Source organism: Zootermopsis nevadensis, unplaced genomic scaffold, assembly GCF_977971745.1.
Source record: "Zootermopsis nevadensis isolate Lab colony 2312 unplaced genomic scaffold, Znev_1.0 Znev_ptg000021l, whole genome shotgun sequence".
Classification (NCBI taxonomy): Eukaryota; Metazoa; Arthropoda; class Insecta; order Blattodea; family Termopsidae; genus Zootermopsis; species Zootermopsis nevadensis.
Window position 1 is genome coordinate 22,337,675 of NW_028259153.1, and position 16,058 is coordinate 22,353,732.

A 16,058-nucleotide genomic window follows, 5' to 3' on the forward strand; every position below is an offset into this window, starting at 1 on the left:
GGAGTTTTCCTCCGTGGCATCCCAACAATTACTCCATTCACACACAGAAGAAGGCAATGGCAAACCACTTCTGGATCATCTGCCAAGAACGTATATGAACAGATCCCAGTCCGAGAAAAGGATGGAAGGATCCTGTTCATATGGACCTGTCGTCAGACAGAACACTAAATAAATAAATAATAAAATAACACCGCCTGATACAAAAAATTTCTCTTCTTATTAACTAACTTAACAACTTCATGGAAGCCAACAGAATGCTCAAGAAATTCCCCACCTTTTATAGAGCCCTGAGGTTCAACATCTTATTAACAAGAGCCCGCCAAAGGTCCTTGTCCAAACTATTCCAATGTACATTCTAAGACTTTGTTTCCTTAAGGTCCATTTTAATATTATCCCCATCTGAGTCGGGTTCTTCCAACTGGTGTGCGCATGTTTTGCAACCCTCACCCGCGCTACATGCCCAACCCATGTTCCTTGATTCATGTTCTTACCTTTTGATTGTCTAATAATAAATCCTTCTTTGCGTGAACTTACGAGATGCGTTCTGTGAATGACGTGAAGTTCAACGCTGCTCGCATCGCTCGTATTACGAACAAATCAAACACACACACACGATGAGATGTTTCGCCTTCGTTGCCAATGACAACAGGAAATCAATTAGTCTCGCAGCTGGAGACCCTTGTTTCATTCTTGCACTTCTATTTCTTACGCTGTCTCTTTGAGGTATGAAACAAGTAGTCGCACTGTGGCACGGAATTGGCCCGGCGCCCTCTCTCTCTCTCTTGAGATTCCTTACACGAACCAACTTATCCTCCTAACGTCTCCCTCTGATTTCTCCAAGTGGTTCTTCGAAATTAGTTCGGTCAAGATCCTACAAACATCGCGATCCGAGGCTGGTGGACCAGTTGCTGACCTCTGGCACGTGTAGAAGAAATTCCGTAGACTCAGTTTCTGAAACTGAATGTTCGAACTTCATACGGACAGGTTAGTGTAGCGGTAATACTCTCAACTTGTATTTGGGTCACACGCGACTCTACTTCGACGGATCACTGCCTGTCCTCGACAGATTTTTCGCTCTTATATATATATATATATATATATATATATATATATATATATACACTTCCGTTTTAATATTATCCTCTCGTCTTCGCTAAAATTGACTTGACGATTTTCAAATCAGATTTTTGTGTGGTTTTCCTTTTGTTATGATTCGTGGTTCATTTTATGCGAACTTCACCGCTCTTAAATCATACAAATTATGAAAATTCTTTTGTAATTTTCATTGTTGCTATGTTCCCCTTCACTTGTTTAATGAACACGAAATGTTTGTAATGAAACAATAGTGCAGATCTTTTTTTTATGACAGATCATGCTTCATACACGAGGCACTTGACTCGAATTTTCTCTTTCACGCCGTAGTCACTTTCCTTCCAAATCCATACCCTACAATTTTCGCTTAAGCTTTTCAGGTGGAAAAAGTTTTTTTAGGATTTTATTGCCAAAACTTCTGCGCATCTTTCTCATTTCTCCCACGGGTACTACACGTGCCCCTCCCCCCCCCCCGCCCCAATATCACATCCCCTCGCATTCTTTTTATGATTCTGACCACTTCCGTTTTTATTTTCTAGGCTGTCGGCCAATTGGAAGCAAGCATTTCAACCTGACTCGTTCGGCATGTGTTTATATTCGCTCATGTCAGGTCGCATCCGAAATGAATGCGTAAAGAACGCCAGTGACGACCGTCTGTCACGTTAGTGCGTGCTGGAAACTCGCTCGTGCTCCAGTGCCAACTGCCCTGGGACCTCCGCGTGTCTATTTTTAATCGTCAGAGTCTGGGGGGGTGGCGAAGGGGGGCGGGATTAGTGTTACTAGGCGTCTTAATCCTCAGGTAGTAAAACTGTGGCCCGCGTGCAACTCTCCAGGTCAGACAGCTATAGACTTTGATTTCGAAGGCCCTGGGATTGAACCCCGTGTTACAGAAATTAACTCTGGACGTATCTCAACTCAAATGATCTTCCCTGAGACACCAGAAGTCACCAAAGTGATTTGTCTGTCTCCTTGAAGCAGAACTGTATTATTAACTGAGTACGTGATAACAGGACTCGAAGGTTATAACACCAAATGTCGTCATTGGAAACGAATCTGGGCCAGTTAAAACACCTTCCATCCTCAGAATCCATCTATTTCTTGATCGGTTGGGCGTTTTCCTGGAGTTCCCCCATCAAAGTTACGTATGACTTTCTCGTAGCTACTTGCATATTTTAACCTTTCGCCGTCCCAAAAGAATTAAGTGGTCTATACAAATCATAATGTTCCTGGTTCTGCAATATCCTTATCCGCTCACTTCATTTTTCTACCTTTATTTATTGTTTATAAAAATGTAATTTTTTTTATTTCCCCTGAATAAGACTCACGCGTGCATTGGCAACGTTCGTGTTGAGTGTAATTATCTAACTAGACTGCCTAACTGTCTTGAAACGAATTGAAATTGTCTTCTGTTTATGCAAATAATGCAGGAAACCGTTATTGAAACTGCATACGAACCAACCTTAAACTATTGTCTGCGAAGAACAGGAAGAAACATTGGTAGACCTCGTACACGATGGATTACAGTCGGAGGAGAGTAAGAGTAGTGGCGGATTTTGTCGTTTCTTGTAGCTGACCGACTGAGGCGCCGATTAACGTAGAACGTTTGTCAGCTGGGCGCTGTAGATCCTGTGCTGATGCTGTTTCGTCTGTGTTTGTTCCAGTCTACGTCATATTGGGTCACCAGGACGAACACCTCGGTCTCATGATCGCAATGGAGGAGATGAAGCTCTTCGACAAAGGTGAGGTCTTGTCGTTTTGCGAACAAACATAATTACTAGTTACGTGAAAACATCTGATATTATTTGGATTGTCAGCTTCATCAATTTACTTTTAAGTTTCAAGTTGTAAGTCGGAATATTTCAGGCAGTAAAGTGATTGGTGACCTTTGTCTTGTGGATTATAACGCCGTGTGAAGTTGTATGTTGATAGCAATGTTTCGGAGATAAATACTGTTTCCATCTTCAGGGCTTAACGTTGGTTTCTACCTACGAGTCCACATGTCGTGAAAAGTTTAAATCTCACATTCCATTCTGTTATCTAAAAACGTATAAATGAAGATGTACAGAACTACAAACTTTACCGGTTGGTTTGTATTTCGGAAAATATTATTACAATTATTAAATCAAGGAGGGCGAGATGGGTGAGGCATGTTTCCCTGTGAGAGATGATATATTTTTATCGTCAGGATGATTAAGTCGAGAAGAATGAGATGGGCTGGGCATGTAGCGCGCATGGATGGGGCAAGAGGTGTGCACCGGGTATTGGTTGGGAAGCCTGAAGGGAAGAGACCTCTGGGGAGACCTAGACGTAGATGGGAGGATAATCTCTGGCGGGATCTATGGGAGATAGGAGTTGAAGGAGACTGGATTTTGTTGGCCCAGGACAGGGTCCGGTGGAGGGCTTTGGTTAGTTCGGTGATGAACCTTCGGGTTCCGTAAGCCATCTAGTTAGTTAGTTAGTTAGGAAGTCTAAAGAGAATATATCATTCTGAACACATTGGAAGATATTATTAAAATAGATCCTAAATAAATTGGGTTGTATGATGAGAACTGAATGTGTGTGGCTCAGTATATAAACCGGGTGTTCGCTTTTAATTAAAGGCGAGTAATATCTTGACTAGCCGAGCTATTATCAGCTTCTCAATAATTCAGTGGCAGTGAATGTTTTGTTCAGGCGAGTACTGGGTGGTGGGGGTGGACACGGAGCAGTACGACCCGGCCAACCCCGAGAAGTACCTCAAAGCTCTCCTGCGGGACGAGACTAACCCCACGGCACAGCGCGCCTTTCGCTTTTACCTCGGCGTCATGCCGTCGCCTGCCACGGGTTTCGAGAACTTCAGCGAGCGGGTTAACTACTACATGGAGCGACCACCGTTCAACTTCCCCAACCCGTTGAACTACTTGGGTGGACACAAGACGGTGAGTGTGGAGCTCGGTTGGCACGCATGCGTACTTGCTATTCGTGTTATCCAATTACTCTCTGCTCTCTGTACTACAGATCCGCGCCGAAGCGGCTTACCTGTACGACGCCGTAAATCTCTACGCTGAAGCAGTACTGGACCTCCTCGATCGAAAGCAGGACCCCCGAAATGGAACCGCTGTCATCAGTGCTATCAAGGGCAGGAACTATCGAAGTGCCATGGGGTAAGTAACAACCCACGAACCCTCAGGGTATATCACGGCTTTACTGTAAATGGCACAACGCGATTCTAAGTGAAATCTTGTTCGAATTTCAGTTGAAGTTCGGTTGTTGTGGTGGCCATGCAAAGCCGAAAATCGCTATAACAGCCTCTGACCTGCTTGGTTTAATAGAGTGTCGATGTTAAGCTTTGTGTTCGGTGTTTCTACGCCGTTCGAGATAGGTCCAGCAGTGAACAGATAACGAAATCAAGATACCCGAACCTGCGAGTCGTAGTTGTCTGAGCGGTTTTTAAATCGCATTAATCCCTTACTGTTACCCGTCCACCCACCCGGGATTCGAGTTTATGATGGTCCTCTAATATTGCAGTAAATGCAATTTGGTGATCGCATTGTCGGAGGACGGAGTCCGCATCGTTCATCAGACAGAAGAAAACGTCGCCTGGTTGATGAGGGATATATGGGTCTTGTGTTTGAATCTCGACTTGGCTGGTCGTATTTTTGTAAAAAGTAAATAATTCTTTCGAATGCTGTTTGAAAAATTATGTATTTCCTATCACGATTTTGCTCATTTATGTTAAATTACGTAAGAATACCATTACGTTATGTTGATTTATTCGTTACGCATTTAACAAGTCTGTTTCAGCTAAATGGGTTTTAAAGCGTCTGGAAAGATCATAGGCGACGATTTGATAAGAACTTAAAAGGAGATGTGTGAAATATTTGAAGGCGTTTTCCCAGAAATGCGGAAGAAAAGACGAAAAATGTCATTCACGTGTCGGATGAGGATCGAATGCTCAGTATCCGAAACACATCAACAGATTTTAATTAAATTTGGTGCACCCAAAGTTGTCAGGAATTCCTAATTGTATCGATCCCAAATAATACGCCCTTCTTAAGGGCTTCAAACATCATTATCATCGTCACCACCCTCAGTTTAACGAATTTCGGGAAAATATAGTAAATAGTATAATATAAAGTTCAGAACTTATTAAGATTTACAATTTAATTTTGAAATTTTCTTACACTAGAGCAGGGCGCTCCTTTCGGAGCTACTCGGGGCGTTGGTTGCGTTTTAAAATCTTAAGTAAGAAACTAAACCAATCCCCCCGAAAGGGGGGGTAAAACACTTGACAACTCCCCTCTTCGGGGGGGGGGGGGGTTGCTTTTCAAAATCTTGAGTAAGAAACTAACCCCCCCCCCTCGAATGGGGGTTAAAACACTTGACAAAACCCCCTTTCGAGGGGTTGGTTGCGTTTTAAAATCTTGAGTAAGACACTAAACTAACCCCCCCTTCGGGGGGTTAGTTTAGTGTCTTACTCAAGTCATTTGTTTACTCGGCATTGTTGTGTTGGTACAACAATGCCGAGTAAACAAATATAACGTAACATTGTTTGATGACGTCATTTTGTTATAGACGACAAATCACGAATTGTTATAGTAAATAGTAAGAACCTCTGAAACGTCGGTCATTTTCTACCAGACTACTCGGTGCAACATCCCGGAAGACAGTCATTTCACCTCCGTGAGAAACTTAATCTCAGCTTTGGTTCTGAGGAATGTTAAAGTCTGCCGCGTTTACCCCCCCCCCCCCCCCCCCCAATGCTCACGGCATTTCAAACGCGATTTCAAAATCTGGGGGAGTTTTCAGAAGCGTAACCCACACTGGAGATTGCTTGAAACCATTGCAACTGGAAAAGGTTCTTAAAATAAACAGTAAATGAGAGCCTATTAGATTACAAAAGTGTAGGATGCAAGGACACGCTTCCTCGTTCTAATCGAATTGTCTTAGAAAAGGGTACAACGCCATCTGGGTCAACCCCTGCAGACGATCTTTTCCTTGTGACAGTTCGGCTGTTTGTGTTGCCTAGTAACCAGGCTAATGAACATTTCCGTCGCTAATTGCCTCCCTTATTCTAGCAACAACTTTATCGTGCTGTGTGACATCGCGGGGAGTGACAAATGTCTGTCGACACGGAGACTTTTACTTTCTTGCGATGGATCGGAACTCGCCCGCTGGTTTCATGCCCTCCAGAAGCGATTCTATAACATTCCGCAGGACGCTTTGCAACTGTTTGAATGTTTCTGCTAGAATTAGAGTCATCTGGTGTGTGAACCATGAACAGAGGCGGCACGCGGAATGTGCCTTCTGCGTGAGAGACGAGAGCCTGTAATAATTGGCTCATTAAACGTGCTGTAGCAGGGTGGAGCAGTGGCGTGCAGTCCACTCTGACAAGTAGGAAACAGAGCCATCGTTTGGGTTACTGGCCCTCAAGATCGCGGAACCAAGGGACAGTCCATGCGAGGACTTGGTTAGATCTCAAGTCCTCACGTCTTATGGGCACATTTGCAGTTGATATGGTGACACAACTCTCAGTCAGACTTACAGTTTGTCGTTGAACGTCACTGTTTGTTACAAAATTCAGTATCCGCGTAATTAAAGAACGCAAATAGTTAATTCTGCATTCATCGGACACTGGTAAGCTCAATACACCATCTGCACAGCGTTTAATTGACGACCGCTGTGCTAATCATGAGCTAAATTGTCTGACCGGTGGAGCGTAACAACTGACAACTGTGCCAATAAGTGCCCCCTTCTCTCAGTGTTAACCCTTTAAAGCCCGGTGGTAACTTTGTGGCCCATCTCCTTTAAGTCGATAAATCTGCAGTTTCATTTAATACTCCTTACGATTCTCACTGCAAAACAGCGATCATTTCCTTAAACAGCGTCAACCAGTTGATCTTTGTAATGGTGAAGTGAAGTGTTTTCTTCGCGGTACGGACTAAATTCTTAAATATTATTTAGACGAGCGTAGGCTTCAAAGGGTTAACCAGTTGGTCTTTGTAATGGTGAAGAGCTGTGTTTTCTTCGCGGTACGGACTGAATCTTTAAATATCAATTTCTGACGACTGAAACAGATACGGACATTGCATACTATATTTTTTTCTTTTCGTCTTGTTTAAACTTTCTTTACGGAACTTTTTATAGCAGATCCGCGTGTCCTTTCACACCGCTACAAGAAGTAATGACGTCATATTACAGGTACATGGTGTACATGGACCAGAACGGAGACGCAGAGGGTAATTACACCCTGTTGGCTAGAAAGCCGCACCACATTTCACCCCATGAGTACGGCCTGTATCCCGTGGGGGTATTTACCCTCAGAGAAAATCACGACGGACTTTTGGTAAGTACCCTGCGTGCTCTAATGGCATCGTATAGAGAGAACTTCTTATGATACTGATAAGAACTTCAAACGTGAGCTCGGCTCTGATGTTTTCGCATGAGTTTGTAAACTTTAATTCTTTGATTGTCTTGTTGCTTTCTGTAACACTTAAAAGCATTAATCGTGTAGTGACTCGCGTTCTCCGCCGGTTGGCTGCTGGTCCCATGTTTCAGGACCTCCACCTCACGGACTCCGTGGACTGGGTTAGTGGTCATCCACCCATCGCAGAGCCTCCGTGCGGCTTCCGTGAAGAGAAATGCGTCAGTGAGTAGAAAAGCCAACTTGATATATTGCATCGCCCGTAACAGGGCCTTCCGTTCCCTTCTGCACGCTGCCTGGTGACAATTGACTATCACGTGGCGAGGACTAAACCAATGAACGTCAGTCAGGCCTCCATCGTCAGGTCTCCCTGATGATAGAGCTATAAATCTCCTCCGAAACCTCGGACATCGTTGAATATGTTTGCGTTAACGGGATGTTGCGACATACTGATGATGGAGGCAGCAAGTACGTCTGAAACGTTGGTAAACTTTTCAGAAGACAGCCATGTTTCGTGGATGTTTCCATCCGGTGGTAGAATTTCCCAGTTCTCCGGAAATTTTGACACTCAGCTTTGCTTAGAGTGTGTTTGTCGGATTCAATCACAGCGTCTTCTTCATAATAGGCCATTTATCGCTTTTTTTTTTTTTTTTTTTTTTTTTTTTTTTTTTTTTTTTCCATTTCTCTGCTCACTTCGCTCGTGTTTCGATGAAACGTCTTCAAGTAATTCGACCCAAAAAAAAAAATCCCTCCGCGTAAAAGGCAAACCGCTCTGTTGTCAATAGTCGTAATTGAGGTTCAGGGGCAGGATGCTGTACGCCTCACTTCCAGCTGAGCGTGTCTGCATTGTCACCGCACAGTTGACAGATGACTGATATGCTGGGAAGCCGCCTTTTCAAATTAGTTGCCGATTATCGGATTAGGGTGTCTCTGTGACCCAGTTCAGGATGACAGACCGCGAGTTGATTTGCATAACGCGGCTGTCAGACAAACGCCGACACGCTTGATCAATTGTGTTTGTTGGGAGACGCTCGAAACTTTACGTTATTACAAGCTTTGTGTCAGAAATTAACAAATTGCTGGCGGAAGGAAAGGCGTGTGAACATAGAAACATGGGCTTGATATGGATTCTTGCTACGAGGCATAATATAAATTATACTTGAGGTTTGAGGTTCTCACGGCCACGAATATCAAGATGGCTGTCTTCTGCGTTGTTGTGACGTGTAGTCTGGTAGAAGTTTACCGACGTTTCACAGATGTTTTCTGCCGCCATCATCAGGGCGGTGAACACACGCTATTTAATTATTTATACTTTATAAAATTTCATTGCCATAATAATCATTATTAACTATTGCTTAGAGTTATCTTAATTGTATAGTTTTTATACCATATTTTAAGTCGGTCTTATATTTTTCCACTTTATTTCTTCTTAGCGGTAATATAATTAAGATATTACAATTTATTATGATACGTATAGTCAACACTAGGTCTTAATTTAAAAATTAAACTACTTGATTTATGAGTTTAAGAAGGTCAGATATGCAGAGGAATATTTTAGCGTATGTAATAATAACATATTTTTATAGTCAGTATTCTTTTCGTGTACTGCGGTTTTTGATGTGACGTACTAAGTTGTTTCGCTGTAAGTCCGTCACTTTTCGTCTGCAGTTTCTACGTCTTCCTCAGTTAAAAATTCAGAATTTAAGTATTGTTGTTGTTGTTGTTGTTGTTATATTTATTATTTTTGTTGTTACTGGTGTGACTAACTTTTTTTTAATTGCATAGTAACATTTAATTCACGCCAAATTTAATAGTTACACAGCCATGACTCGATCGTCAAAACCTTTTTTATACTTAGGGAATTTAAGAAATTAAGGTATCCCTTTGTCAAAGCACCAGAACATATAAGAACCGAAGGCAAAGGATGTATTTGAGATCTCGTCAGGAAATTTCCCATGAAAAATACTGAACACTTGTCAGAATTGTCCTTGTTCAAACTGAGATACGAATTGTTGGCTCAAGATGATATCGACTACTTAAAGACATTTGGTCGAATCGCATTTAAGTCACTCGTTACAGCTGATACGGCGGTGGGTATCGAGTATTTGGATCCAGTCGATAGGAATGACTGCCCCTTATCTTCAGTCGTTCAAAATAACGATGCACTAGGCCACAGACTCCGCACATTTAGTGCAGACGGGAGTGAAAGCAGACAAGACAGTGGCGCGTCCCAATGTTTTTAAGGAAGCCAGTCTGAAGAAAGATATACCTTGGGTTATTTAACGACGCTTTAACTGCACAACGACAAGTGAGAAGGGAAAATGGGTAAGGCTACGGATAAAGGCCGACATGACCCACGTCGAGATATCCTGGAATTTCTCTGGACATACTGAATAAAATCATGAAACTCTGTCAGAATAGCACGTATCCTGGTTGAAATTCGAAAGTTGTAACTCTCTCAAATGCACATATAATGCGTTATCGCTCAACCAAACAGCGGTGGTCTAGCGGTTAGAACGCTGGCCTTGTAATCCTGGGGGTCTCGGGTTCGATTCCCGGCGGTGCCCGAATTTATAACTTGTGTTGGGCAAGGCCGTGGTCTAGGCAACACGGAGTTTTCCTCCGTGGCATCCCAACAATTACTCCATTCACACACAGAAGAAGGCAATGGCAAACCACTTCTGGATCATCTGCCAAGAACGTATATGAACAGGTCCCAGTCCGAGAAAAGGATGGAAGGATCCTGTTCATATGGACCTGTCGTCAGACAGAACAATAAATAATAATAAGATGAGGTGGTCTAGCGGTTAGAACGCTGGCCTTGTAATCCTGGGGGTCTCGGGTTCGATTCCCGGCGGTGCCCGAATTTATAACTTGTGTTGGGCAAGGCCGTGGTCTAGGCAACACGGAGTTTTCGTCCGTGGCATCCCAACAATTACTCCATTCACACACAGAAGAAGGCAATGGCAAACCACTTCTGGATCATCTGCCAAGAACGTATATGAACAGGTCCCAGTCCGAGAAAAGGATGGAAGGATCCTGTTCATATGGACCTGTCGTCAGACAGAACACTAAAAAAAAAAAAAGTAGGAATTGTCGTCTGGTAGAGGTTTACAAGCGTTTCAGAGGTCCTTGCTGCCTCAATCGTCAAAGATAGGTTTGAGGTACATGAGAGTGGCAGACAAGGTAGAACCTTGGCTGGACCAGTGGGGAAAAGATGTACCAATTATGTTTGTCGCGAAGAGAATGTTCTAGAAACAAATGCCACAACAACGAAATGTCATCGGTTCCAATCTTGACGACTCTCGAAAACCGACGCCGAGCGTCGTGACGCCATTTATCTTAATTCCCGGACAAGAAGCCGGTTTTGGGGCTTATAAACCTCGAGATGTCATTGGACAGAATTTGTAAAATTCGATGCCGCGTAGTGTGAGGTAGTGACAGCGAGGCATGCACTTGTTTGTGTTGAAGCGCACACGGGCGAGATAGCCGCAGGGGTTGCTGGTGGGCTGATGCTGATTCTGGTGGTGGTACTACTCGCGCTGTACCGGAACTGGAGATACGAGCTGGAGCTGGACAGTCTACTATGGAAGGTGGACTACAGGGACATTCAGATGAACGAGGACCATCAGCAATACGTTGGAGCCACTCTTGGTTCCAAGATCGCTAGGGTAACTACAGCATGTTTCAGAAATACCTGCACAAATAAGGAAATTGCAGGGTGAAATGGGACAGATATATATTTTTTTTTTAAATTGGCGGTGAACATGTCGGTGTTGGGAGGACGGAATAGTATTTCTGTCCCGTAACTCATTGACAACTGTTCCATCTGACTTTGTGACTGATGAGTGTCAAACTTCATATCTGTTGTTGCTCTTGCGATAGGCGATACATCCGCTGATACGCACGAGCCAGGTATCCCTTAGTTCGAACCCGGACGCCGATTTCCGCTATTCCACGATATACACCCAGATAGGAATATACAAGGGTCGCATCTTCGCTATAAAGAGAGTGCGGAAAAAATCTGTGGACATCACAAGGGAAATGAAGAAGGAGCTCAAGATGGTAAGAATTTGTATTATCTCCAAATAATCTGGTAGATAATATCGTTACTGATTTTGAAATATTGTTATTAATTGTTATTATGTTCAGATGAGAGACTTGCGTCATGATAACCTGAACGCGTTCATCGGCGCCTGCACTGATCCGCCCAACATCTGCATCGTGACGGAATACTGCCCCAGAGGCAGCCTCAAGGTGAGTCCTACACCGAAATGGCCAAACCCATCTAAATAACATTTAAGAATTCAGTCCGTACCGCGAAGAAAACACAACTCTTCACCATTACGAAGATCAACTGGTTAACCCTTTGAAGCCTAAGCTCGTCTAAATAACATTTAAGAATCGAGTCCGTACCGCGAAGAAAACACAACTCTTCATCATTACGAAGATCAACTGGTTAACCCTTTGAAGCCTACGCTCATCTAAATAATATTTAATAATTCAGTCCGTACCGCGAAGAAAACACAACTCTTCACCATTACGAAGATCAACTGGTTATCGCCTTGAAGCCTAAGCTCGTCTAAATAACATTTAAGAATTCGGTCCGTACCGCGAAGAAAACACAACTCTTCACCATTGCAAAGATCAACTGGTTAACCCTTTGAAGCCTAAACTCGTCTAAATAATATTTAAGAATTCAGTCCGTACCGCGAAGAAAACACAACTCTTCACCATTGCAAAGATCAACTGGTTAACCCTTTGAAGCCTAAACTCGTCTAAATAATATTTAATAATTCAGTCCGTACCGCGAAGAAAACACAACTCTTCACCATTACGAAGATCAACTGGTTATCGCCTTGAAGCCTAAGCTCGTCTAAATAACATTTAAGAATTCGGTCCGTACCGCGAAGAAAACACAACTCTTCACCATTGCAAAGATCAACTGGTTAACGCTGTTTAATGAAATAATCGCTGTTATACAGAAAATTACTCGAAACCTGTAAATACACTCTGCGTAAAAAATTCAGTTGCTGAATATTGAAGCAGACGGTACATATAATTACCACTGGGTTCCAGGACATTTTTCTCACTTTCCTCTGATTCATAGCTCCCTTCAGATATCCTTGTCTTACAGAGATTTAAAAAAGAACGTCAAAGATCCTACATTAAAAATGGACCGTCTTACTAGTTTGTTTAGGCTACACGCACCACGGATGTGTCGGAGAAATTGCCGCATACGTATGGCAGGCGTGATTAGCTTTAGTTTAAATTAAGTCACTTAACTTATGATCCGTGTAATAAAAAAGCGATCCGTTGCGAAGCACTTTGTATTTCTGCCGACATTTTGTACTAAATGTAGGATCTAGTCTGTACCCATAGCAGCAGCAGCAGCAGCAGCAGTAGTAGTAGTAGTAGTGCTTAAGTACAGGCTGTCCCAAAAAATTTGTACACGCTTTCAAAAATGAAATAAAGACATTTTTAATAAACTAAACCATTTCATACTTCAATACTGGTACTGAGTGAATTAACGAATCTATTGTAGATGTCCAAAACGTTTCGTCAAGATAGACCCTGATATCGTGATAGTAACATGGGGGTATCACGTCCTGTTGATACCACGTGTTTTCATTTCTATACATCTGACTAACAGCAGGAACAATTTCGTATTTTAATGTGTAAGAATTTTTGGGGGCACTGTATAGCCACGCTGTTTGTGTTATTTAAAATTCAACCCCCCCTCAATCGTCCACCAGTCGCCAAGACGAACAGTCGAGTTAATAAATTACAAAATTACAGAACCGGGCTCCATTGAAGAACTAAGACACAGAGACGTAATTTCAATCTGCACGGATGTAATTAATTATCTGTCTTAAATACAATTATGTCTGTGTTCTTGCACTCACATCTTTTATTCCTTATAAAAACCCAAAGTTTCGTCTTGTCTTTTCAGGACATCCTTGAAAACGAAGACGTAAAACTGGATAACATGTTCATAGCTTCGCTTGTCGGCGATATTATTCGGGTAAGTGTCTGTGGTGTGGGGCTCTATCACTGTGAAAGTTCCATTATGAAACAAAGCATCGCATAACGAAGCTGGAATTCTCTCTAAGTGTGATCGGAAACCTCAAATCTGACAACTGCCGTTTCGCAAACGGTTTTAACCTCGAGCGGTTGTCCGCCGTGTCTCTGTCCAGGGCATGACGTACCTCCACGACTCCCCACTGAGGGTGCATGGAAACCTTAAGTCCTCTAATTGCCTCGTGGACTCGCGTTGGGTCGTCAAGTTGGCGGATTTTGGCCTCTACGAGTTCAAGAGAGAAGACTTCAGCAGCAACTGCGGCCTCCACATAACAGAGCCTCAGCAGCTGCAGCAGGCTGCAGGCAGATGCGAAGGTAAGGGATCTCACAGCAGCATCTGAGAACAAATCCGAAGTTTGGGTAACTCACAGCAGCATCTGCGGTCAGATGCTAATGTTCGGGAACTCACTGTGGCCCATCCCACTCTCTCTGTATACCTATACGTTGTGATCCTGAGGAAAATGAACATCTTTATTTTCTTATCTGTTTGTGTTCGTAATTTCAAACCATCATGGGCGTTGAATTCTTAACTCTTTATATGCCATGCACGAGATATCCCGATTAGAAATTCTGACCTAGATTCTGGTCTGGATTATTTATGTTTCAGAATATTAGTGAACGAAACCTTCATTACCATATTTCGACGGTTAAAACTTTTTAGCAATAAAAATTATACGTCTCTATATTCGTATACTAACAATAAAATGTTCTTTTAATAAAAGCGAGCGTGTAAAGGTTTTAGAGTGAAATTACTGAGACATAGTCCCTTAGCCGTCAACAGCACGAGTTCTTTACAATTATGAATGGCTGGTAGACTCGGGTACGCGGCAACCATTCGTCTGAGAGAGATAAAAAGTATCGTAGTATGTTTCGAGCCGTATTTCCAGGCAATCGCATGTCTGGAGGGGGAGGACACTCCCTCCCAGTTTGACAAACATTTTGCCTGTCTGGAGAAGGGATTTGTCGTCGAGATTCTGAATTTCGTCGACCCGCGGCTGAATTAGTTCAGTAAATCAAAGTGAGACCGGCTCGCTGTGCTTCGCGGGAAGGCACTCACGGAAATAACACAGCGAGTGCATCACCAGGACAGCTTCGATTCTGACAGTAATATGTCTTTGTGAGTCTCCTTTATTTTTTTTTCGAAATGTTCAACGAAGTTTCCCTCGTTCTATTTCAAGCGTAACAGAATAATTTCTAACATGACTTGTTACCAAATCCTTTTGTGCTGTCTTATGCATTCATATATAAAGTCAGAGTCACTGTTCTGGAATAGTACGTAACATGTGTATGAAAAAATATTTCTTTTTGTTCCCTTAATCTCGAAGTTGCTGCTTCTGATTCCATTTCTATAACTTATCCCTGCTGAACTCGGTTTCCTGACTTTCATTCGTGGTTTTTCTCAGTGAAATGATAATTAAGGAACTTTGGATAGGCAGTGTCAAAATTTTCGTTTTCTGTAGTAAGTAAGTACCTGGGTCTCAGCATTCGACTGTGCTGGCAAACGTTTCTCTGTTAGTGGTGGATGTTCATTGGGATTTGGACGAGTCAACAGCACCAAACAATATACGAGAAAAGTTAAGTTATCACAGACAAATGATTGATCATATAATTAATTAATTCGGAGGCCCCTAGGTTTTATTGTCAAGTCGAGTCATGTGAGAACATCCCGTGCTAGCTTCCTTCAGGTTCCTCGTCACAAAACTTACCTGAGACTCGCCATACTGTAATATTCCCATCTTATGCTCGGTCTTCCAAGTGACCGTCTTCCAATTTGACGAAAATAAAACCAGGTCTCGGGACATGCAAATTAAATATACCACGGACAGCAGTCGATCTGCAACATCATTACGGTGTAAGGGAATGTAAAAACGTTCTTCAGATAATAGGCAATGTGTAACACAATCGAGGTGTTAACAGACGATTAATCGAGTCATCTAGAAACCGCTGTTACTTCGAACACGGAAAACTTTGCTGACTCAACGTAACAGCCACCTAGCGGCATGCTTAGTAAACACTATGGAGCGATCTCGTAACGCGACGCGGATGCTGTGTGGAATGAACAGGAGTGGGTAAAATAGGATCCGTTTGTCAGATGTGGCATCCACGGGCCAGTCTTGTTTATTTGAGCAGATGGTCACTTGTCAGCCGTGAGGAACATGACCGGTCACACAAAACCCCTTGATTTGCTGCAGCCCTGCTCTACCGCGCCCCGGAGTTACTTCGGGCGAGTCAACTCGACCCGCTGAGTGTCGTGACGGGCTCTCAGAAAGGGGACGTTTACTCCTTTGGAGTCGTCCTGTATGAGCTGCACGCCAGACACGGGCCCTTTGGGGAGCCCAGCCTCACGCCAACCGAGGTCCTGCTACGGGTGATCCGACCGGAACCCGACCAGCCCCCGTTCAGGTATACTGATAACCTTATCTGCAGGGTTGGAGCCTCGGCTCCAGGCTACCGAGAAAGTCCCACCTGCTCTGGTAAAATT

General features: G+C 43.2%; 1 protein-coding gene across 1 annotated transcript in view; it reads left to right on the forward strand.

Annotated features, from left to right (window-relative positions):
- Positions 1-16,058, forward strand: part of LOC110838352 (guanylate cyclase 32E) — a 107,240-nt gene that overhangs the window by 84,496 nt on the left and 6,686 nt on the right. The window contains exons 6-16 of the mRNA XM_022081466.2: positions 2,754-2,831; positions 3,766-4,010; positions 4,090-4,235; positions 7,273-7,417; positions 7,630-7,720; positions 10,967-11,166; positions 11,381-11,560; positions 11,648-11,752; positions 13,449-13,520; positions 13,693-13,891; positions 15,769-15,979. Coding sequence (XP_021937158.1) covers positions 2,754-2,831; positions 3,766-4,010; positions 4,090-4,235; positions 7,273-7,417; positions 7,630-7,720; positions 10,967-11,166; positions 11,381-11,560; positions 11,648-11,752; positions 13,449-13,520; positions 13,693-13,891; positions 15,769-15,979 — 1,672 coding nt within the window. The remainder of the gene's footprint in view (positions 1-2,753; positions 2,832-3,765; positions 4,011-4,089; positions 4,236-7,272; positions 7,418-7,629; positions 7,721-10,966; positions 11,167-11,380; positions 11,561-11,647; positions 11,753-13,448; positions 13,521-13,692; positions 13,892-15,768; positions 15,980-16,058) is intronic.